At 43.4% G+C, this 25807-nt stretch overlaps 1 protein-coding gene across 1 annotated transcript in view; it reads left to right on the top strand.

The window, feature by feature from the left end:
* Positions 1-1189: 1189 nt before the first annotated feature.
* The window catches only part of LOC126188308 (synaptic vesicle membrane protein VAT-1 homolog), a 33769-nt gene continuing 9151 nt past the window's right edge, over positions 1190-25807 (top strand). The window contains exons 1-2 of the mRNA XM_049929901.1: positions 1190-1223; positions 1530-1590. Of these exons, the coding sequence (XP_049785858.1) occupies positions 1552-1590 (39 nt within the window). The 5' untranslated portion in view covers positions 1190-1223; positions 1530-1551. The remainder of the gene's footprint in view (positions 1224-1529; positions 1591-25807) is intronic.

Below are 25807 nucleotides of genomic sequence, written 5' to 3' on the forward strand. Positions count from 1 at the left end.
GTGATTATCTAAGAATGGATGCATCATGCATTAAGTAGCTGCTGAACATCATCAAATCATTTTATGATTTATGGCCACCGGCAGAAGTTAGGAAGACCTGATTTACAGTCTCGTTGTGTCCCCATTGTTATTAACTAAAATGAATAATTAAACATGCAACGTGATTTGTAGTTGACTAAGGAAATACGTCATGGTGAAGTAAAACAAAACGAAAGACGCTACTGTAAATGTTATTAATTTGTTTATATATGTAGCATATAAGATGACCTGTAAGTTTAAGAAAGTTATTTTAAATTCGAAGATGAAAGATCACACATGGTGCGGAACACATTGTCTAATACAACAACAGTTTACATAAGAAATGAAGCATTTGGCATCTGTTAGAACAGTGAAACATAAATCTCAGACTTTGCGATGCATAGGAGAGGGCTTGGATATAGCCTGGACTCTTTTCAACACTTAATACAATGACGCAATATTTTAACAATTAACGTCCATTGAATGTCAATATTTCGGTTTTTAAGTTTTATTTTTGATAAGCAGAAAGCCGACGGACTTTATTTTCTCTATGTGCCAAACTAAACCGTTAGTGTTTGTTAAAAAAAAATTAAAAATGCTTCATTTCTAGCATCTGTGTCACTATACTCCTCGCACGACGTGTCCAAGAAACATATGCAGTCTTTAAATTTCCCCAGAAACTGTGTACTTACAGTTTCATCCGGCGCACGTCATGTCCTGTAAATCAGGACAGTATTTTACCCCACACCAAGGGACAATAGATGAAGTTATGTGGAGTAGTTGGTACGACAACGCCACAAACGGCACAATTTGTTGGGTGGAAGAAGTCGGCTGTCGGGTCGTCGTTCCCGACAGTATGACTACGAAAGTTCGTCAGGCGGTTGGTCAAAACTCCGACAAGCGTCAAATTTGTCGCTTCGTCGGCCGGTCGATCGGTTGGGACCCGTTTAGGGTCCTTTAACCATGACCTTCATACAACGTATACGCAGAGGCAAGTGGATAGAGGCAATACTTGGATAGTACACATAGCGTAACTGAGGCGGCGCTTCATACCTCTCAAGGAAGAGCTGACATCACGTGATATGTCGTTTACCAATCAACTGCCGGATGAATGATCGAGATCTGCTACACCCTTTGCCTCCAGCTCTTATTAACGGTAGAACAGGACTTTCCTTCAGCAGTGCAGTTCGTTGTTCGTTGTGTTGGTAAGTTCTATTGATTTGTGAGATGTGTGTGTCGTGGGTTAGTTGCCCTATACTAGTCTTGTTTGAGGCGAAACAGATTAGCGTTTTCGTGTGTTAATAGGCAGGTAGCTAATAGTTGTAGTAGTTATTGTAACTCTGTGCTTTATCTCTATCGGAATGGTTTATAAACGGGATAGGGCCAGGTTTCACAGAAATGTTGTACGTGAGAAAATTATAAGACTACTATCTTAATCCAGTGGACTAATCAATTACGGTGTCTATGCGTTATCGGTTATGGGAAAGACTAATGTACTGTTTTTCTCTCAGCGCAGAAATTGCTTCAGAAACCATGGCCGCCAGCCCTTTGCAGTTCCAACCACCCGCGGTGGTAAGTATGAAATGATATATAATTACGTACTTTTGGGGAAGTACGTGTGAGCAATATAAATTAATATGCGTGCAAGCGTGTTGAATGGTAGATACGATGTAGTTTAACTCACTGGATGGGCTGCTGAACTGGTTGTACTTCAACGTATGATCATAGAGGGTCGTTTCATTCAGGTTGATCTAAAGGAATATAGCTTGTTATGAAACGGTGGAAAGTCGGTCCACCGAGTCGCAACAGGCCACATGAAACAACACGGTAAAACTTAATTTGGGGTAATCAGATGTAAGGTAAAATCGTGATGGAGAAAATGTCATACCCCCTTCATCGGTATTTGTTTACTTACAAACCTGTGCGAGTTGGGCTTTCTGTAAGACGCTGCGCAGCGTACACCGCAATCTGTCGGGCAGAACGGCTTCCGAATTTCAGATAACCAATCGCAAAATGTTAAAGTAATTCCAAATTTGATGCACTTTGTATATACATAGAAACCATAAAGAGCGAAGAGTGTCTCCAGCATATGTGAATAGATGTGTACCGTATTTGTGTCTTGTAATAAGCATCTGTTAGCAGTATGAACATCGCCTTTTGGATAAGACAGTGTTTCCAAATATTTCAGCCGGCCGGAGTGGCCGAGCGGTTCTAGGCGCTACAGTCGGGAACAGTGCGACCACTGCGGTCGCAGGTTCGAATCCTGCCTCGGGCATGGATGTGTGTGATGTCCTTAGGTTAGTTAGGTTTAAGTAGTTCTAAGTTCTAGGGGACTGATGACCTCAGCAGTTAAGTCCCATAGCGCTCAGAGCCATTTGAACCAAATCTTTCAGCAATAACAGAGTATTGTAGGGTGCCGAGTTTCATCCACTTCACATCAGTGCATCACACTGAACTTAAAATAAAACTGTTGTATTACGAAAAGATATTTAAGACTTGAAGATGAAGAAGGCTGTTGAAACAGTTCGTTTTCAATAAAAATATTTTGTGCGTTCTTGGCTATTGAATGGGTTTTATCAATTAAAACTAATCGCCATACAAGAATCCCATACAAAAATTCAGTTACCGTTTAAAGTTTTCGTAACCAGAAGTTGGCTGTAGCAATCTCGAGATCTTAACCTAGACTACGGGCATGATGAACTGTTCTCGTTGCTGATTAATTCGCACGTTCTCCAAATCTAATTTGCCTGTAATATTGGAAAAGCTAAAACTTAGTGCCCACATTTAGACTAAATTTGCCAAATAATTCTAGTAGTGGATTGGAAAATAGTGTTAACTTCACAGTAGGCTACCACTCTGATATTGGGAATCAGCTCACTAGCACCATATAAAGTGCGATTTCGTAATACACTGCCATTTACTATGGTATATTGTTAATATTGACGTACGTATTCATATATTTTTTTTTTTTTTTTTTTTTTTTTTTTTTTTTTTTTTTTTTTTTTTTTTTTTTTTTGCTCGAGGAGCTCGATTTAACTATTGCTCGTGAACATTTTTCATTAATCAGTATTACGTAAGAGGCTCATGTGGGACAATCTATACACTGTAAGTTGAATGTGAATAAACTGTGCTCTTTCCTGAGGTAGCGTCCTATATGCCAGCTAGTAAACTGCTGGTTTCTGTACGTTTCGTACTCCCACGTGTGGAACCGTTAATTATTTAATAAGTCAGTTAACGTGTTAAATGTGAGCTTAAGGATGGAAGCAAGCAAACGTTAGGTCTGGAATTAAAGTTCGTTGGTAATACCTAATTGCTTCTTTTATAAAAATACAATATTAATGCAATCGGGGTGATTTCTACACCACTGTAAGCAGAAGCCGGTGACTCGCGTCAATGTGTGACGTAATCTCCATTGTGTCGTACAATGAGTCTGCGGGTACATTCGGTGGTATGTGCAAAATTCCAGCAATATGCGTTGAGTATTTAGTCGTAAATAGTAAATTAGGTCATACCTGAAGGGGAAGATTCAGTGCTTGAGCAGCGATGATGCTGAAAGCGATAAACTCTTTCCTTTACTCATTTAGACGGGAATTCCGGCGAGAAACATTTCGCCAATTCTTGATATGGTTTTCCTCTGTACGTCACCACCTTCATCGCATTCAGGTAGTGAATGAACAGTGTCGGTATTTGCGAGTAGTGGGTTAAGCTGCATAACGGCTGCATATTTGTAACTGTACTAATTAACGTACTGCGATGAATCTTCCATATTTCATTCTAATTCTTAATGAATAACCTTTTTGAATTGGGTTACTATGCGAAATACTCCAATTCTTCTTGCTCCTGGAAGCTGTTGCAAGTCTGCGGCTGAAAGCGGCTTCCGTTCAAGATAGTTCAGTGCGTAACATCCATCAATGGGCAAAGGGCCTTTAAAAACTCGCACACAGGTCTTTAAATCACCCATCTATAGACCTGAGAAATGTTAGCAACGTGTTTCTCAAACATTTCGTGAATCATAGCCGTTCGGCTGCCTCACGCAGAACTAGTTCCCTGACCATCGTTGTTCCCTCCAATTTAGGAAGCTAAAACGTACCACGTAGTAACTTAATATACATGGTTATTCTGCAATTAACACTAAAGGGCCCATCGTATGCGGTTTTTCCAATTTTAGTTGCTCATAATTGATTCCTAAGTATTTAGTCGAATTAACAGCCCTTAGATTTGTGCGATTTATCGTAAACCGTAAATTTATCGTATTTCTTTTACTACCCATGTGGATAACATCGAACTTTATGTAGTGCTAATTGCCACTTTCGCACCATACAGAAATTCTCCAGATAATTTTGTAACTGGAATTCATAGTAGGATCATTTTTTTTCTTTTTACTAGATGGTAAGTTACAGCGTCATCTGCAAACAATCTAAGGGGGCTGCTGAGATTACCACCTAGTTCATTTATATAAATCAGGAACAGCAGAGGGCCTGTGACACTACCTTGAGGAACGACAGATGTCATTTCTGTTCTAGTCGATGATTCACCGACTATCACTACGAACTGTGACATCTGAGAGGAAACCACGAATCTAGTCGCACAACTGAAACGACACTCCATACGCACGCAATTTAAGTTCCTTGTGAGGAACGGCAAAACCCTTCTGGAAATCTAGGATGTGGATTCGTTGTCAGATCCCTTGTCGACAGGACCCATTACTTCATGGGAATAAAGAGCTGGCTGCCTTGAACAAGAACGATATTTGCTGAATCCGTGTCGGTTATGTAACAATGCCACTTTCTTCAAGGTGATTCGTAATGTTAGTGTACAGTATATGCTCAAAAATTCTACTGCAATTTGTCAGTGATACGGGTCTGTATTTCAGTGGATTACTCATATTTTCTTTCGTGGCTGTTTGTGACCTGTGCTACTTCCCAGTCTTCAGGAACAGACGTTTCGTCAAGTGAGCGGTTGTATCTGATAGCTAAGAAAGGCACTATTGTCTCCATACTCCGAAAAGAATCTTATTAGTATACCGTCTGGACCGGAAACCTTGCCTTTAATTAGAGTTGTTTAGCAACACCTAAGCTATTTACTTTCATCCCCCATGCAAACACCTCTTCTGGTTTTGTATTCTGGGATATTTACTTCTTTCGTGAAGGAATTACGAAAACTGTATTAACTAACTCCGTTTTAGTGCCACATCATCCGTAAGATTTCCATCGCTATCGCGCACTGACTGTATTAAATGCTTTTTGCCACTAGTGTACTTCACATACGACTGGAATCTCTTTGGGTTGTCTACCATATTCTGAGCCAATGTTTCATTGTGGAAACTATTAAAAGCATCTCGCATTGACGTCCGCACTAAATTTCGAGCTTCCGTGAAACTTCGCCACTCTTGGGGATTTTGCGTTCTCCTAAATTGTCGATGCCCTTATTTTTTTTCGTTGTTTATGCAACAGAGTAATGACGTGTTTTATGTATCATGGTGGATCATTCCCGTGTTTCATTAACATTGGTGGTATGAATTTATTTATTGCTGTCGATACTGCATCTTAGAATTTGAGCCATATGTGGTCTACACTTGCGTCATTAGCATGGAAGGAATGGAGACACTCTTGGGAAGGCATCAAGCTGAATTTTTATCTCAGATTTTATATAGATATATTTTGCGTTTATTGTTAGTGGTTCTGGTTAAGGTTTTGAGCCTCTACAATGACCATGTGTTCACTAATCCCTGTATCCGTCATGACGCTCTCTTGTAGATCATGATTATTTGTCGTTAAGAAATAGTGTTTTCGCGACCAATTAGTTCGTGTGGGCACATCAGAACAGTTTCGGAACAGAACTGTAGCCCGGTTCTGCACACAGTTTTTACGAGTTAAAGTGCTTCAAAACATCGCACATGCCACTGTGGATTTAATTACGTTCTTCCACGTTCTTACCGTCGGCTGTTTCCACGGTTTGTAATCGTCGTGGCTCATTACCATGTAGTGTGGAGAGTGGTTAATTCGTAGTTAGCAACATATCAGTTTTGTGTAGCTATTGAGAAAGTTTCCCATTACCGTGTAGAAAGTAAAAAAAATTGCTCGTGCAATGAACTTCACAGCACCTTTTCCGCTAGCCGTATGGCGAAACTACATGCACTACTAAGTTCTTAAATTCCTTCTGTAGCTATCGAATAACTGCGGTGACAATACTCGATTATTCCAGTATCAAGCGGAGGACTAACTTGTATTCTGGGGCTGCACTGATTAGGTACACTGAGATTCATTTCCCTGTATTTCCTGTAAAGTGCCACAATTGCGGTTAGGATAGCTGAAACGTCCCCTTAGTATAATTGTAAAAGACTGTGCTTAAACTGACACACAATCTTTTTAGCGCAACGGAGTCGGACTTTCAATAATCCCTACAAAACAATGGCCCTGACTAACATTAACCTATACCTTTCACAAATCACTTACCTCACAAAAATCTTAGTTACTCAAGCTACTACAATACAGCGAGCGCCACCACTGCCAGCTAAATAAGATTCAAACTACTGAAGGCACTAACTACAGATCGGCATAGTTAGCAAATGAAAGATTTTGATAGAAGAAAAAAAATGTATTTAACTTAATATTGATCAAAAGTTATCAGTTCATGACATCCAGTCTTACAAATTTCCTGTCTCTGTCCAGATCTGCTCTCACAACTCCATCTCTCCCCCCACATCCACCACTGCTGGCGGCTCATCTCAAACTGCGCAACGCTACACGCTGTTAACAGCCAACTGCCCAACGCTACAATAGCCAACAACAATGCAAACCAGACAGACTGCACACAGCATAGCCAGTGATTTGCGTACAGAGCGCTACGTGGCGTTACCAACATCAGAACCTAAACGGCCTACTTACATAGCCCCCATGCTCCCCACAAAAAATGATACAAATTCTTTTGGGCGGTGACCAATACAGATTTGAAAATTTTTTTCATAATTACAATAACAAAGAAATCAAATGCACACTTATCGATACAATGTTGGTCAAAAGCTAAAATTTTCTCACAGTCCATAAAGACAGTCCTGATCGTTCATCACAGTAAAATTGCAGTGTTTTTCTCAGTCTGAGCAGTAAAAGAAAATGCACACAGGAGTAAATTTCCATGCAGCCTTGAAGTAGTGTTGTACTTCCAACGGAAAGACAGTGCTGACTCTTGACATGCAGACAGGTAATGGTCCACAACAGAGCAAACCCACCAAAGAATGAAGTCCTGAGTACTGGTAGGTAGGTCGTCAGAGCAGACCCACTGTATTCCTGGTAGAGATAGCTAGCAGGCATACGTTGCGACTGTGCAGGTGCACAATCACCATCGAGGAATCTTGTGGACAATACAGCAAGTCCATAAACCACCACTTGTGCACTCAGTTTTTTCTAATTCTCCTTAGAACCAGCAATGCTTTTAATCAGTCACTTGCTGAATTATTAACACACGTCCAAACATTAACAGTCCTCTTTTCTCCACCTGTGCCTCTGAAAGGCACACACTAATGGCCTTTTTTTCTGGAAGACTGTCGTGCAGCTGGGTGCCCACGACACATTACGTGAAAGTGGTCACTTAACTTTCTTACCGAAATATTTACGACAAAAGTTTGCACTACAGTGACTGTCCCACATAAAAATTTCACAGGTCCAGAATTTGCGTTGCAAAGATGTAGAAACAAAATCCTATGAATATAAGTGTGCAAAAAATTTTCGCTTGCATTGATACATTCACGCATTTACACTCATTTCATAACTCTTAAAGTAGGATTCTCAGCTTATTGATCATAAACACAACTCAACAGCATAATACACAATCATAATATCATAAACTCAGCCAAATCTCAAATGTCGTAGCTTTCTGCAATAATTTCAAAACCTAAAAGAATTCTCTGCTCATTTCAGTGGTGTCATCTACCTCAAACGTACTTTAAATAGTATGATACCATACCAAACACATCATTCAAAGCCCTCATAGTATCACAATGGTTCGAAGAAGATATCTGAACAGTTCACAAAGTAGACAAAATACAATTTCATAAGTGTGAAGTTATCCAACTATGTAATTGTGTAAACATCAGAAGTGGTAAAAAAATGTTTATCTGTTAAATAGATAGCTGTTTAATTTGAGTTAGAGAAATATGGTACCGATGTGTAAAGTTGTAAAAGCAAATATCATATTAGCTAGGGCTCCTTTTGCTTGCCAGACTCATAGTACACAACGTAGGCGTGTACCCCCTGAGGATTAATGTAATTATACCCTCAGGTGTTACAGATTACAGCAATGGAGTGAAATTTATCACGGAAAACTTTCTTTGTAATTCAAAAATCTAGAAAAATGAATGGCTTAAGCACAAAATTAATCTCTCAAATGCGTGTCATGTAGCGCTAAATGTGCGTCTTGCTGTAAGATAATTCTCTAGAAGTGTCTTAGTTATCGTACTCTGTAAGCAAAGTCCTGCTGAAATCATTGTACTTACCTCATCATAAACGAAAGTGAAATGCTTTGCGTATGGATATTGTACTTACTACATACCTTATCGTGATCAAGAAAGTACTATAATGTAACGTATTGTTGTGCTACAGAAAAGGCAGTCTCATTGTAGCTATACCACAAGTTACTACTAAAATGTTTTACTTTCAGGAATAATACAGAAAAACTGTGCAGATACAAAACACACACCGCAAAAGCAACAATGTAAATTGTCACATATTAGTAGCGTCGTGATATAATCGTGTAGCTATCAAACAAACCAAATGCTAAGTCATCTTTAATCTCACCGCATCTACTTCAAATAAAGATTCTTTTCAAGTAAACAAAAATGTTGCATTAAAATCTCAGTGGCAGTATATGTTCTAAGTATGTAAGCCTAATTCTCGTTACGTAATCGTGCAACTAACAAGCAAGAATGTACAAATAACACTGTGTCGTCTGTTCACTACAACAATGCAATTCGCAAATCACGGTGGGACTTCAACTGTTTAAGTTCTCTTGGTCCTTGACTGGATATTTACCTTCAAACATTGTTGCATGGTAAGTTTCTAAGTCTGACAAAGCATACTAGAAATGTGAAGTGAAAAGTTTTATGGCAAAGATAGTTAAAAAGCCGATTATCTTTCAATAAACGGTTTTACGTGTGAAATGTGGTGTAAACCATTTCTCTTCCTAGTACGCAGAGTTTCAACTTCAACTCTATCATGTGGTATACGTCGGATTCTGTAAGGTCCATTGTAAACCAGAAAGAATTTGTGACTCAAGTGTTTCTTCTTATGTGACAATGAATGAGCTTTAATGAGAACTTTCTGATCAATATATAATTTCTTTGCATTTGCTTTACCGTGTAGTTTTCTCCTTTTGTCTGCTGCAGATTCTATATGTTTAATAGCCAAATAAATTAGGTCTTTGTGTTGAAGTTTACGTGTATTCGGGAGAGGTACAAGCTCTCTGCTTCTGTTTGGTGGTTCTTCGATCTTCAGTACAAGAGTAGGTGGTAAAGCAGTAGTCATGACGCATTTCATTCAGCACATTTTGAAATAAATGTAAATATCTGTCCCAATGCTGATGATTTCTGTGACAATGAAGTCTGCAAACCCGTTCAGACGGGTTACAATGTGACGAGTACAATAAAATAAAAACAGGTTTGATTTTTTTATTCCGAAGCATGCGTGTCGAAACCGCACATTTTAATTGCGGTCCGTTATCTGAAATGACTTTACGAACGTGGCCAACTTAACGTAAGAAATTTTTAACAAAGGCGTTGGATACAGACCGTCCAGTGGCCTTACGTAACGGAGTGAAAAAAACAAATTTTGAAGTTAGTTAAACAGCGACTAGGACGTACGAAAATCCATTCGATGTTCTGACAAGGGGTCCCAAGAAATGAACAGCAGCAAATTCTTCTAATTTCGAAGGAATGATAGGAAACAACGGAGGACGATGTGAGATAGATGATTCGCCTTTTGACAAAGTTTACAAATATAAAGGTCTTCAAATTCTTTTCCATATTGTGAAAATAACAAGTCGTCCGAAGAATATAACGTTTTCGTGGACCAAAATGTGCGTAGCTGAAATGAATATACCAAATGAGCTTATAAACGAAATCGTCTGGAATGCAAAGTACCCATTGCTTGTCATCAACAGTGCAGCGTTTGCACAGTATGTTGTTTCTAACCAGATAATACTGCCGAATCTGTTCCAAATCGGATCTTTATCTTGTTCATGAGCAATGTCCTTTAAAGATGTGGAGATGAAGTTTTCAAAGGCGACTTTCTGAATGCAAAAAAATACTGAAATTTTTCTCGAGGTTGCCTTCTGTGTTACTTTCCTCAAGCCCAGCCGGTGCGCGTCACAGTGCGTCCGCACCAACGTTCTCCTTGCCGGGAATGTAGACTATTGTGAAGTGGAATTCTTGCAGAAACAATGCCCAACGTTTTAACCTGTCATGATTCAATTTTGCAGACATAAGAATTTGTAATGCAAGATGATCACTGTGTACTTTTACGTGCTTACCAGAAAGAAAGAAACAATTTGTTAAATGCCCAAACGATAGCTAAAGCTTCTAATTCAGTAACGGAATAATTTTTTCAGATTTTGTTAGCAGTCGGCTAGCCAAAGCAATGGTCTTGTGAACAGTGTCATTTTCTGCGGCTTCTTGAAATAAATGGGCACTAAGACCGACTTTAGAAAAATCCGTGCTAAGGCAGAAATCTTGTGACAGATCTGGATGAGCTAGTATTGGCGCGTGAAGTAACGCTTCTTTCAAATAATTGAATTCAAACTGTGCTTGTTCGTTCCAGTTCCGAATAGTATTTTTTTCCAGTGAGAGGACAAAGTTTTGGTGTAACTAGAATTTGCATAGTCAGATAACGATGGTGAAGATTTGAGACCTAGGAAACTGCAGACTTGATTTTTTGTGGATGGAACTGGAATGGCTCTGATTGCTTCTAACTTTTCAGAATCCGGCTGAATGCCTTCAGAAGAAATATCCCAACAACTTCACCTTTGTCTTACCGAATTCACTTTCCCAAGTTAACTGTAATTCCAGATTCTGCAAAAATATATAACACACTGTTGAGGATGCGATTATGTTGTTCCCATGAGGCATCTATCAGAATATCTTCCACATATAAGGTGATGCGACGTTTTCAGAACTCAGGTAATATGGAATTTAGTCCGCGAATGAATTCTGCCGAAGAAATGTTCAAACCAAAAGGAAGTTTCCGAAACTGATAACAAGCACCGAAACAAAGGAAAGCTGAGTATGTTCTGGATGAAGTTCGATCTGATAAAAGCTGGATCTGAGATCAATAGAAGACAACACTTCTACACCACTAAAATTTTGAAGTTCTTCCAACGTTTGCGGCCTGTATGTTTCAGGAATGATGATAGTATTGATTCGTCTCGAATCTAAGACAAGCTTGATCGATCCATTTTTCTTCTAAACAACATGTAGTGGATTGTTCTATGAGCTTACTGCAGGCTCAATAATGCCCTCGTCAAGCATAGATTGTATTTCTGTTCTAACATGGTCCCTATAATGTGTTGGAATTACGTGTGGTCTAACACAAAATTTAGTATGCTCTCGAACACGAAATTTATATTGAAATCCCTCGATTGTTACAGTTTTGTGAGTAAAAGCTGTGGAATGTGCTTGTAAAATCTCAAAGGTCTTGCCTAACAGTGTCGTTACAATTCTCAATTGTTTGAAGTTTATTCTGAATTAACTCATTAGTATCAAATGCGCCGTCGGTATCATCCCTGTCAGTACTTGCAGAATGATTGTTAGTGTCAAGTTCCGTACAAAATTACGAAATAATGTCTAACAGATGGTAAAGCTTATTAATTTCTTCGTCATGGTTTGAGAGCCAATCTTCAAATTTCAAAGCTATTGACTTACCTTCTTTCTGTAAATGTATTTCAGCATTGTGAAAGTTTAAGATTGCTTTGTATTCATTCAAAAAGTCTACTCCTAATATAATTTCCGTCGACCATAATGTAACAATAAGAAAGTTCATAGAGAAGCTGTGGCTTTCACAGAAGAATTCTAATTTGGTTTGTTGGCGTACGTCTACACTTTTTCCAAAGATTGCACCTTGTAATTTAATCTTACGTGACGGAAGTGTGGGGCAATCGTGCCTTTGTTGCATTTGCTAAAGGCTGTTTCACTAATTACTGAAATGGGACTGCCAGACTCAAGTACTGCCGTAAATTTTACGTCATTTACTGTAATTTAAATCAAACAATATGCAATGTTATGTTGTACGTCATGTTCTTGGAGTAAAATGTCCCTAAGGTCTTCAATTTTTACGTAATTACTAGCTACGGCGGCTGCGTCGTCAGTTTCAGAAGTACGTTTTGTGGCTACCAGCGGTAGGACTCATTGCCTATTGGGTCTTTGTTGGCTCGCTTCATTATTGGGATTTGGAGAGCTAACGTCGACAAATTCACCTTGTCGAGAGGGCCCTGCCCTGTCCTGTTTGAATCCCGCCAGTTCAGATGCAGTTCAGGTCTGTCGTTACGATCATATCGTCTGTCATCATGTCGGTACATTCTGTAGTTTTTCTTGCCGGCCACGTGGTGATTATCACCTGAATCGTAACTGAACGCTGGACCGTTGAGTCAAAAGTTGTTCTGTCTCCCTTGATAATAATTATTTTGGTTCCCACATTGTCTGTTTATCTGTCTCTGTGATAGTCACTACTGCAGAGAGGTAATCTTTCCCTGTAATTATTACCACTCTGCCAACGGTTGTCATATGGTTGGTGTCTGTTTTGGTCACGATTTGTGTTGTCAGAATAGCCTTGTTGTGTCCAGTTATTATTTCTTTCATCGTGGAATTGTGACGGATGTGACCTGTAATTGTTCTGTTCCTATTTTCGCGTTCCGTGATTGTCAGTGTCAATTTCTAATTTTTGTAAGTGTCCCTGAAATGCTTCAATGTCGTCTTTGCAACGTCCTGCCAAAATATGTCGTAAATGTTCAGGTAATTTGATAAGGCAAATGCGGACGAGTTCTGAGGGGGCTGTATGGGTTTGACAGGTACTGATTCTTGTGCAACATGTCTTTAAAATATTTCACAAGACTGGAAAATTCAGATTGTTCGAAATATTTCATCATTTTGATGCTATGTTTTACTTGGTCTTGTGTAGCTTGAGACCAATATGCCGAGAGGAAGGCATGATAAAATCCTCCTTCACTGTGGCAATCGTGAATGACTGATTGCATTCTTACAGATGGTTCATTCTCTAAATATCCATACATAAATTCTACCCCCCCCCCCCCCCCCCCCTGCGGGTCCAGGGATTAGAATAGGCCCGAGGTACTCCTGCCTGTCGTAAGAGGCGACTAAAAGGAGTCCATTCCTATCACGGAGGTAGTTAGCGCCTGCGTCCGGAGACGGACGGTTCCACGACCTATAATTGTGGTCTTTTTGGTTTTTCACTTCTCGTTTCTTCCTTCCTTTTGTTGGTTCCTTTCTTTGCTCTTCTCCACCTCACTGTCTTCCTTCCTTTTTCCCTTGACTTCTCCTTGCCTTCTCATTGCCTTCTTCTCCTCTTGCCTTCTCTGGTCTCCGCCTCGGCGTTTGAGACAGTCTGTCCTCTTTCTCCCTCTCTCTCTTCTTTTTCCTCTTCTTCCTTCCTCCCTGTGCGTGCCTGAAGGCCGACCCATGCGTTCGCACGCGTAGCCGGTGACGGGGTAACGCGTAATTCCCCGCCCTGGGTAGACATGTAAGGCACGCGCGTACCCCCTGGTAAAGGCCAGGCCCGGGGAGGGGTGATTGCCTGAGCTGATACCTTCTGACCATGCCGATTGGTCCCTCCGTCTGTTTCTCGGGAGGTGTGACCTGAGGTGTAAACATTCACCTAAGGCGGGAGTACCCTCTGAGAGGGTCCCCACAAGGAAGGAGCGGGCCATCAGAGACGCTGGCAATCGTGGGGGATTCCTCTGCAATGGATTCTACTCCATCTCTCTCTCGACTTCTGCCCAAAAACGGAAACGTGACCAGCCACCAGTGACAAAAGTACTACAGCCTGCTCCACAGTTCCTCGTCGTTTCTCGATCTGAGGACGGAAAGGATTTTTCCTCTGTCAACCCTTCCATTATCCAGAAGGGCGTAGATGCCATAGCCGGATCTGTCAAATCTTGTACCAGGTTGCGTAACGGTACCTTATTACTAGAAACTGAGAGTGCCTTTCAGGCACAAGAACTGCTTCGGGCCACACTCCTGTACACGTTCCCTGTCCGGGTGGAGGCCCACCGAACTTTGAATTCGTCTCGTGGTGTAGTCTATACCAGCTCCCTCGACGGATTGACTGACGAGGAGATTCAATCTTTCCTCGCTGAGCAGGGCGTGACGGCTGTCCATAGGGTCATGAAAAAGGTCAACAATGACCTTGTACCGACCCAGACACTTTTCTTGACCTTCGATAGTGTTAAGCTGCCATCGTGCATCAAGGCGGGCTACGAGGTTATTTCTGTTCGCCCCTATGTCCCGACACCTACGCGCTGCTACCAGTGTCAGCGTTTCAATCACACTCGACAGTCTTGTTCCAATGCGGCTAAATGTGTCACTTGTGGCAGGGATGCCCATGAGGGTGACTGTCCACCTCCGTCTCCTCGTTGTGTGAACTGAACTGTCAGGGTGACCATGCCGCATCCTCCCGCGACTGTCCTGTCTACAAGGAAGAACGCTGTATCCAAGAAATTCGGGTCAAAGAGAAAGTGTCCACCTCGGCTGCTCGCAAGCTATTGGCTAGTAGGAAGCACGCGCTGCTCCCAGCGGGGAGATACAGTACTGTCCTCGCCTCTCCTCGGACTACCAGGGAGGTAGCAACCCAGACATGCGATCTGACCTTCAGCACCACGGTCGTCCGTTCGGCCAGTGCTAAGATCGCGCGGTCGACGTCTCCTCTTCCTCCCATCACCCCACAGACACCAGCCCCTTCATCAGCTTCTGCTAAGACGAAGACCCCGAAGTCAGATTCACGGGCCTTCAAGAAGGAACCATCCCGTGCAGACTTCCTACGTACCTCGACCTCCCAGCCTTCGACCGGTACTTCCACCAAACGTCCTTCCAAAAAGGCTCATAGAAAGCACAGTTCTCCTTCTCCGCCACGGCGCATTTCTTCTCCTGCGCCACCCAGCGGTTGCCGCCCCAGGCCGTCATCCGTTTTGCCTGGCCGCACCGCTGGTAGCCGTACATCTGGCCGTTCACCGGCGGAGGAAGCTCCCCCTCCCAGCCATCCTCCCGAGATGGCCGATGAACCTATAGACCCTATGGACGATGACTGTCCGCCTACTGATAGCGGCGGCAGTGCTCGCTCGAAGCCAGGCCCTCAGTGGCCTTCGAGGTGACCCCTTCTTTCATCTTCCTTTTCTTAGGATGGCACTTGATCACTGGAATATTCGCAGCATTCGCTCCAACCGAGAGGACTTGATGTTGCTGCTCCGCTTGCACCGTCCGCTCGTCGTAGCCCTCCAGGAAACGAAGCTACGCCCATGCGATCAAATTGCCTTGGCACACTACACCTCTGTGCGTTTTGACCTACCCCCTGTGGTAGGTATCCCAGCTCATGGAGGGGTTATGTTGCTGGTCCGGGATGATATTTACTACGATCCCATCACGTTGCACACCGGCCTGCAGGCAGTTGCCATCCGCATTACTCTCCCCACTTTTACGTTTTCCTTTTGTACCGTTTACACTCCATCGTCATCTGCCGTTACCAGGGCAGGCATGATGCAACTTATTGCTCAGCTACCTGCACCATTTTTGTTAACTGGAGACTTCAATGCTCACCATCCCCTTTGGGGCTCTCCAGCATCCTGCCCGAGGGGCTCCCTGTTAGCAGACCTTTCCAACCAGCTCAATCTTGTCTGCCTCAATACTGGCGCCCCCTACTTTTCTTCCGGACACATCTCACACCTATTCACATTTAAACCTCTCTATATGTACTCCCGAACTTGCACGCCGGTTTGAGTGGTATGCACTTTCTGATACATATTCGAGCGACCACTTCCCGTGTGTTATCCATCTCCTGCAGCATACCCCCTCTCCGTGCTCCTCTAGTTGGACCATCTCAAAGGCAGACTGGGGGCTCTTCTCTTCCAGGGCGACCTTTCAGGATCAAACCTTCACAACCTGCGATCGTCAGGTCGCACACCTCACGGAAGTCATTCTCGCTGCTGCTGAGTATTCCATCCCTCACCCTACTTCTTCTCCGTCGCGTACCGGTCCCCTAGTGGACCGCAGCATGTAGAGACGCTTTACGTGCTTGTCGACGTGCTTTACGCACATTTAAACGCCACCCTACAGTGGCGAATTGTATCAGTTATAAACGATTACGTGCTCAGTGTCGTCGTATTATCAAAGAAAGCAAGAAAGCCAGCTGGGCTGCTTTCACAAGCACCTTCAACAGTTTTACTCCTTCTGTTGTCTGGGGTAGCCTGCGCCGGCTATCTGGCACTAAGATCCACTCACCAGTTTCTGGCTTGAAGGTCGCGAATGACGTCCTTGTGGCCCCTGAGGCTGCCTCCAATGCCCTCGGCCGCTTTTTCGCAGAGGTTTCGAGCTCTGCTTATTTCCACCCTGCCTTCCTCCCCCGCAAACAGGCAGAGGAGGCTAGGCCACCTAACTTCCGCTCCTCGAATTGTGAAAGTTATAATGCCCCATTCACCATGCGGGAACTCGAAAACGCACTTGGCCGATCACGGTCCTCCGCTCCAGGGCCTGATTCTATTCATACTCAGATGCTGAAGAACCTTTGTCCTGCGGGTAAAGGTTTTCTTCTTCGTACATACACTCGCATCTGGATTGAGGGACATGTTCCCGCATGCTGGCGCGAGTCTACTGTTGTCCCGATTCCTAAGCCGGGGAAGGACAAGCACTTGCCTTCCAGTTATCGACCTATCTCGCTTACGAGCTGTGTCTGTAAAGTGATGGAGCGAATGGTTAACTCTCGATTGGTTTGGCTGCTCGAGTCTCGACGCCTACTTACCAATGTACAATGTGGATTTCGTAGGCGCCGCTCTGCTGTTGACCATCTGGTTACCTTGTCGACCTTCATTATGAATAACTTCTAGCGGAAGCGCCCGACCGCGGTTGTGTTCTTTGATTTGGAGAAGGCTTACGACACCTGTTGGAGGGCGGGCATTCTCCGCACCATGCATACATGGGGCCTTCGCGGTCGCCTCCCTCTTTTTATTCGTTCCTTTTTAATGGATCGACAGTTCAGGGTACGTGTGGGTTCTGTCCTGTCAGACACCTTTCGCCGGGAGAATGGGGTGCCACAGGGCTCAGTTTTGAGCGTCGCTCTCTTCGCCATCGCGATCAATCCAATAATGGATTGCCTCCCAGCTGATGTATCAGGCTCCCTTTTCGTGGACGATTTTACCATCTATTGCAGCGCGCAGTGTACACGTGTCCTGGAACGCTGTCTTCAGCGTTCTCTTGACCGTCTTTACTCCTGGAGTGTCGCCAATGGCTTCCGTTTTTCTGCCGAGAAGACGGTCTGTATTAACTTCTGGCGCTACAAAGAGTTTCTCCCACCGTCCTTACGACTCGGTCCCGTTGTTGTCCCAATCGTGGAGACATTTGACAGGAAACTTAGCTGGTCTCCACATGCGTCATATTTGGCCGCCCGTTGTACCCGTTCTTTAAATGTCCTCCGTGTTCTCAGTGGTATGTCGTGGGGAGCGGATCGAACCGTCCTACTTCGTCTATATCGGTCGATCGTCCGCCCCCAAGCTAGATTATGGGAGCTTCGTATACTCCTCTGCACGGCCATCCATCTTACGCCGCCTCAACTCCATACAACATCGGGGTTTACGACTTGCGATCGGAGCATTTTATACTAGTCCCGTAGAGTCTTCATGCTGACGCTTGCGAATTGCCACTCACCTACCGGCGCGATATTCTGCTTTGTCGGTATGCCTGTCGGCTACTGTCAATTCCCGACCATCCGTCTTATCGTTCCTTTTTTGACGACTCTCTCGACCGTCAATACGGGTTGTATGTCTCTGCCCTGCTACCCCCTGGAGTTCGCTTTCGTCGCCTCCTTAAACACCTTAAGTTTTCACTCCCTGCAACCTTTCGAGTGGGCGAGAGCCACACGCCACCATGGCTCCAGGCTCAGGTCCGTGTTCACCTTGACCTCAGCTCGCTCCCAAAAGAGGTTACCCCCGGTTCGGTCTACCATTCCCGTTTTTTGGAACTTCGTTCGAAGTTCATCAACATGACTTTCATTTATACAGATGGCTCTAAGACCAATGACGGGGTCGGGTGTTCCTTTATTGTCGGGGCACAAAGTTTCAAATACCGGCTCCATTGCCATTGTTCGGTCTTCACAGCTGAGCTCTTTGCCCTCTACCAGGCTGTTCTTTACATCTGCTGCCACCGACATTCTGCTTATGTCATCTGCTCCGACTCCCTGAGCGCCATCCAGAGCCTCAGTGATCCGTACCCGGTTCACCCTTTTGTACACCGGATCCAACGCTCTCTTCAGCAGCTGGTGGACGTCGGTTCTCCGGTTAGCTTTATGTGGGTTCCTGGCCATGTCGGTATCCCTGGGAACGAAGTTGCAGATGCCGCGGCCAAGGCTGCGGTCCTCCAGCCTCGGAGAGCTTCTTGTTGTGTCCCTTCGTCCGATTTTAGCAGGGTCATTTGTCAGCGCATTTTATCGCTGTGGCATGCCGATTGGGCTGCACTTACAGACAACAAGCTTCGGGCCATAAAACCTTTTCCCGTGGCTTGGACGTCCTCCACACGCCCTTCTCGGCGGGAGGAGGTAGTTTTGGCCCGGTTAAGAATTGGACACTGCCGGTTCAGCCATCGCCATCTGCTGACGGCTGCGCCGGCGCCGTTCTGCCCATGTGGGCACTTGCTGACGGTTCGACACATTTTAATGTCCTGTCCAGATTTCAACACACTGCGCCTAGATCTTAACCTACCAAGTACTTTCGATGCCATTTTAGCGGATGACCCACGAGCAGCTGCTCGTGTTCTTAGTTTTATCAATTTGACAAACCTCTCTCAGGACATTTGATGATGTTTTTTAATCCTATGCCTGTCAGTCTCTTTTATCGTGTTTTCCCTTTTAGTTGTCAACTTGTGCCTCGCGGTGCATACTTAGAGTAGTCAGCGCGGTAATGACCATTGACGTTGTGCGCCCCAAAACCACAAAAAAAACATAAATTGTAATCTGTGCTCTAATGACCAGTTGGGAGGAAAACAATGAGAGAATTGGTGAAGCCACGCTAGTAGATGAATGTCGTTGCCGGAATTCTTCAATGTTTTGAATTTACGTGTGGTAATAAACAGCTTATAGTCAAAATCATCATGTCGGCGAGTCGCATATCGGTCACTGTTACTTCGTTTCGGCGGTTCCATCTCAAAATTCATTGCACGTTGCCAATTTCTTTCATAATTTCCGAAGTTATCATTTTGTGGCTGTTCCGTATTTCTATGTCCCTCCTCCCGTATTGGAGCGCGAGTGTCCTCTAAAAAATGTAATTTTTGTATTACCTGTGTCAACTGATCTTGTACTTCCCGGATTTCTCATTGGTGTTGCGTATTAATTTGATTCTGATTTTTTTTTTTTATTTCCAGATTTGTTCGCACTCTTCTGTAGCATTAAAGACTACCGGTTTTGTGTCATTCAGATTATCATTCACCTTCGTAGATAAATTATTTATCTGATCCGAAAGTTAAACTAATTTCTCAGATAATGAACTAATTTCCTCCATATGTCTTTCTGAACCAATTTTTAGCGTATCTACTGTGTCCTTTAAGTTTTCCTGAGTTTTTGCAAGTTGCATAACAGAATCGTTAGATGCAACTCAGTCAATTACAGCTTGCAAGATATCATGATTTTGATGAACAATAGTTTTCAGTTCTTTTATGGCTGCTTCGTGATTCTGTAATGCATTTTCATGCCGGGAAAAAGTAGGTCGAAAATGCACACAAATTTGTTTGTAGGTCATTACAGACTTTTTGACATTTCGATTTAATGTTACATAACTCAGTAGTTAAATCTTAACGTGTTTCTTCAAGCGTGGTGTCTAACGTCCAAAGATTTTGTTTCATGGAGTCTAACTTTTGAAGCTTTTGCTGTGTTTGTCTCTGATATTGTTCCATTTGTTCCATTAATTCCAATAATGTATTAGTGTCTGGAATCTGATTCTGTTTTTTGGCAGTGCATTTTCACCGGCAACAGTCACACTTTGACAAGCAGAAAATGTCTTCTCCCATTTGAGAGTATTTGCAATATTGTGTACTGTCATTCCTGAGGCGAGCTGTTGCTGGCCGATCGATCGATAATGCTTCCCTGTTCACTACTTGTTTTACTGTCTACGCCATTATTTGTCGCCCGCTCCATTTCCCTATGCACAATTACCAAGTTACTACTACGAATGTCTGTTAATTCATTACACATTGGTGATGATAAGCAACGCTCGTTGTCAGTATAATTTCTCAATTAACTTTGCAACCGAGTGTCAAAAACTTAACACGGCATTATTGTCCCAATATTTCATACGATAACACAGAAAAACAAAATTTCAAGAGCAAGAATAAGAACACATTACCGTAGCACTGAAAATATCTAGTTAATTGCAAGCGCAGCTGCGAAATAATTGGTGCAAATCAACATGCATGTCACAACTGTTTTACTGTACAACAATTAAAGACTGCAACTACAAAGGAGCTTCTCTCTAAAATTCCGCACTAGCAGTAAATAAACGCTACACTAATTACAGAAAATAAAAGAATAAATCGGAAGATTGCAGTGAGGTATCCTCGGCTGAGGGTCGACTTATGAGATGTCACCTTCGAAAAAATTGTATATGACTGTGCTTAAACTGACACACAATCTTTTTAGCGCAACGGAATCTTTCAATAATCCCTACAAGGAATGGCCCTGACTAACATTAACCTATACCTTTCACAAATCACTTACCTCACAAAAATCTTCGTTACTCAAGCTACTGCAATACAGCGAGTGCCACTACTGCCAGCTAAATAAAAGATTCAAACTACTGAAGGCACTAACTACTGATAGGCATAGTTAGCAAATAAAAGATTTTGATAGAGAAAAAAATTTAACTTAATATTGATTAAGTCATATATCAGTTCATGACATCCAGTCTTACAAATTTACTGGCTCTGTCCAGATCATCCGCTCTCACAACTCCATCTCTTCCCCCACATCCACCACTACTGGCAGCTCACCTCCAACTGCACAACGGTACGCGCTGTTAGCAGCCAACTGCCCAACGCTACAATAGCCAACAACAATGAAAGCCAGCCAGACGGCACACAGCACAGCCAGTGATTTGCATAGAGCGCTACGTGGCGTTACCAGTAAAAAACCTAAACAGCCTACTTAGATAGCTTCCTAGCCAATGGGAAGTCTATAGTTTTGTGATGGCTGCTTTATTATTTTTCTCGAGCTACAATCTTAAAAAATAGAGGCAGTGAGTAGTTTGAACTAGTGCCTGTGAAGACAAAAGCCTACTTTGTCAGTCACCTTCTTTCTAGCACACAGCAAATGGCATGGGCAGTTCGGAACAGTAACCCAATAAATGTAGCAACCTGCCACCGGAAACCAATTAAAGTGGTGAGACTGACACACTAAATTTAGTGCTGTTTTGTAAATTCAGAGTTGTTCTAGAAAGCAATTGACACTACACCGTCAAGCAATGTGCAAATTTATTAATCACATAAAGCTTTAGACGAGAGAATCTGTTCCCATTGGTTTAGAAACTACTTTATTCCCCGATTGTGGAATCCTTGTGGCTCTAGCTTGCCTACAAGTCCTTTACTTGTCCTTAAGTTTTGAATATCTAAAAATTGTCAGAGGTAATACACGGTTATTTTTCCGCAAGTAAAAAGAATAGGAATGTAGAAAAATGCTAGAATTTTTCACCTTCAAATAAGAACCAGGAACTTAGTTAGATAAGGTAATCTGCGTAAGACTCAGTTACAAAGTGACTGTAGTATTCAGCAGCGTATGTGTCCAGCAGTCTCTGTGCGACAGACTCCAGTAAGATGACTGTTGGGAAATAGAAAAATATCTTAAATTTTGCTGTTCCAGCAAGATAATTATCCTACAGCCAGAAGACTTTAATATAACGAAATGCTACTGATATAATAAATAAAAGATAACATTAGAAAGTGTTAGATACAACAACTTAGTTTCCCCCAAGTCAATTTTGTTAAAACCATCCAGGAAACACCTATTCCTACGGTTGATTTGCTGCAATCATTCTCATTCATAGATGTTTCAGTGCGAACAGTGCAAGACGATGGCTTGACTCCAAATTAGTCTGTAAAAACGTGCAACCTTTAGTCAAAATCTAGCCTACCAGAAATTTCTGTTGAATACTAATATGCCGACCGCCACCCCTAGACTTGGTTGAATGTTACTAGACGTAAGGTAGAGATTTCAAAAACCCATGCAATACTGCGGCCAGACGTAGGAGTCCTTACATAAATGCTGTATCACAGGATGGCTACTCAGTGTTGACGAATTTAAATTAGAAACGTATACACTGGGCTATCAGAACCAAATTTACTGGTAAATAAAAATTGTATCCTGAGCTCTCAGCTAGTTACACATCATGTCTGGGCTCTGTTCGTTTAGGGTTTCTAGTATAACCCAAGTACCGCAACTCCGACACCCTTCTGTGTGCTTTCCCACAACTAATCAGGTCTCTAGTATTCCATGGCGGGCCTGAGACTAAAAAATTAACTATTTTTGTATTGCTTATTGCTGACTTGCTACATCGAAATGCAGCACTCCATTGTCAACTATTGCTTTTTGTGGAGACGTGTATTTACCTCAAATAGTGTGCTCCCTGCCGCCGTTGGATAAGCAGTTGCAGCAGCAAGTCCTATACTCCTAGCTCTTTCATTTGTTACATAGTTTAATTCTTAATTTCTTTGCGTGTTTTTGGTACTTGCATTGTTTAATTCATAAATTTCGGGCGTATTATAGTATTTGAGAGTTGTAGCATCGCGTTTTAGTACTCGAATAGTGTTAAATCGCGTAGTCTCCTTCCGCCGCTGAGCAGTGTGTCAGCAGTGCACAAGTGGCAGCATTACTGCACTTACTAGGCAGTCTTGTATTTTAATAACCGTTTCAATTTTGTGTAGTTTTGTTTGCGCTCTCTGTAGATTAGTTCAGACTTTCTTTGCACAACAGTCTTTAGCATGGATAGGGACTGCAACTGCTGTGTTCGGATGCAGGCTGAGTTGGCATCCCTTCGCTCCCAGCTCAGGCAGTGTTGGCTTCGGTCACACAGCTTGAGGCTGTTGCCAATGGGCATCACTGTGGGGGTCCGGATGGGGGTTTGTCGGGGACGGCCAGCTCGTCCCACGCATCCCCCGATCAGACTACGACTGTGGTTGCCCGGGATACTGCCCGCATTGAGGCTGATCCCTCACCTGTGGTAGAGTGGGAGGTCGTCTCAAGGTGTGGCATGGGGCGAAAGACATTCCGGAGGGCTGAACGGAAGGCCTCTCCAGTTTGTCTGACGAACCGGTTTCAGGCTCTGTATCAGGCTGATACTGATCTTCGGCCTGACATGGCTGTTTGTCCTGTTCCAGAGGTTGCCCCTCAGTCTGCAAGATCCGGGCAGTCGCAGAGGGTGGGCTAACTGGTAGTTGGGAGCTCCAACGTCAGGCGAGTAATGGGGCCCCTTAGGGATATCGCAGCAAGGGAGGGGAAGAAAACCAAAGTGCACTCCGTGTGCATACGGGGGGGGAGTCATTCCAGATGTGGAAAGGGTCCTTCCGGATGCCATTAAGGGTACAGGGTGCACCCATCTGCAGGTGGTCGCTCATGTCGGCACCAATGATGTGTGTCGCTATGGATCGGAGGAAATCCACTCTGGCTTCCGGCGGCTATCTGATTTGGTGAAGACTGCCAGTCTCGCTAGCAGGATGAAAGCAGAGCTCACCATCTGCAGCATCGACAGGACTGACTGCGGACCTTTGGTACACAGCCGAGTGGAGGGTCTGAATCAGAGGCTGAGACGGTTCTGCGACCGTGTGGGCTGCAGATTCCTCGACTTGCGCCATAGGGTGGTGGGGTTTCGGGTTCCGCTGAATAGGTCAGGAGTCCACTACACGCAACAAGCGGCTACACGGGTAGCAGGGGTTGTGTGGCGTGGGCTGGGCGGTTTTTTAGGTTAGATGGCCTCGGGCAAGTGCAGAAAGGGCAACAGCCTCAACGGGTGCGGGGCCAAGTCGGGACATGTGGGGACCCAGCAGCAATCGGTATTGTAATTGTAAACTGTCGAAGCTGCGTTGGTAAAGTACCGGAACTTCAAGCGCTGATAGAAAGCACCGAAGCTGAAATCGTTATAGGTACAGAAAGCTGGCTGAAGCCAGAGATAAATTCTGCCGAAATTTTTACAAAATCACAGACGGTGTTTAGAAAGGATGGATTGCATGCAACCGGTGGTGGAGTGTTCGTCGCTGTTAGTAGTAGTTTATCCTGTAGTGAAGTAGAAGTGGATAGTTCCTGTGAATTATTATGGGTGGAGGTTAACTCAACAACCGAGCTAGGTTAATAATTGGCTCCTTTTACCGACCCCCCGACTCAGCAGCATTAGTGGCAGAACAACTGAGAGAAAATTTGGAATACATTTCACATAAATTTTCTCAGGATGTTATGGTCTTAGGTGGAGATTTCAATTTACCAGATATAGACTGGGACACTCAGATGTTTAGGACGGGTGGTAGGGACAGAGCATCGAGTGACATTATACTGAGTGCACTAACCGAAAATTACCTCGAGCAATTAAACAGAGAACCGACTCGTGGCGGTAACATCTTGGACCTACTGATAACAAACAGACCCGAACTTTCCGACTCTGTAAGTGCAGAACAGGGAATCAGTGATCATAAAGCCGTTGCAGCATCCCTGAATATGGAAGTTAATAGGAATATAAAAAAAGGGAGGAAGGTTTATCTGTTTAGCAAGAGTAATAGAAGGCAGATTTCAGACTACCTAACAGATCAAAACGAAAATTTCTGTTTCGACACTGACAATGTTGAGTGTTTATGGAAAAAGTTCAAGGCAATCGTAAAATGCGTTTTAGACAGGTACGTGCCGAATAAAACTGTGAGGGACGGGAAAAACCCACCGTGGTACAACAACAAAGTTAGGAAACTACTGCGAAAGCAAAGAGTTTCACTCCAAGTTTAAACGCAGCCAAAACCTCTCAGACAAACAGAAGCTAAACGATGTCAAAGTTAGCGTAAGGAGGGCTATGCGTGAAGCGTTCAGTGAATTCGAAAGTAAAATACTAGGTACCGACTTGACAGAAAATCCTAGGAAGTTCTGGTCTTCCGTTAAATCAGTAAGTGGCTCGAAACATCATGTCCAGACACTCTGGGATGATGATGGCATTGAAACAGAGGATGACAAGCGTAAAGCTGAAATACTAAACACCTTTTTCCAAAGCTGTTTCAGAGGAAGACCGCACTGCAGTTCCTTCTCTAAATCCTCGCACCAACGAAAAAATGGCAGACATCGAAATAAGTGTCCAAGGAATAGAAAAGCAACTGGAATCACTCAGAGGGAAGTCCACTGGACCTGACGGGATACCAATTCGATTCTACACAGAGTACGCGAAAGAACTTGCCCCCCTTCTAACAGCCGTGTACCGCAAGTCTCTAGAGAAACAGAAGGTTCCAAATGATTGGAAAAGAGCAGAGGTAGTCCCAGTCTTCAAGAAGGGTCGTCGAGCAGATGCGCAAAACTATAGACCTATA

The sequence above is a fragment of the Schistocerca cancellata genome, chromosome 5, assembly GCF_023864275.1.
Source record: "Schistocerca cancellata isolate TAMUIC-IGC-003103 chromosome 5, iqSchCanc2.1, whole genome shotgun sequence".
Taxonomy (NCBI): Eukaryota; Metazoa; Arthropoda; class Insecta; order Orthoptera; family Acrididae; genus Schistocerca; species Schistocerca cancellata.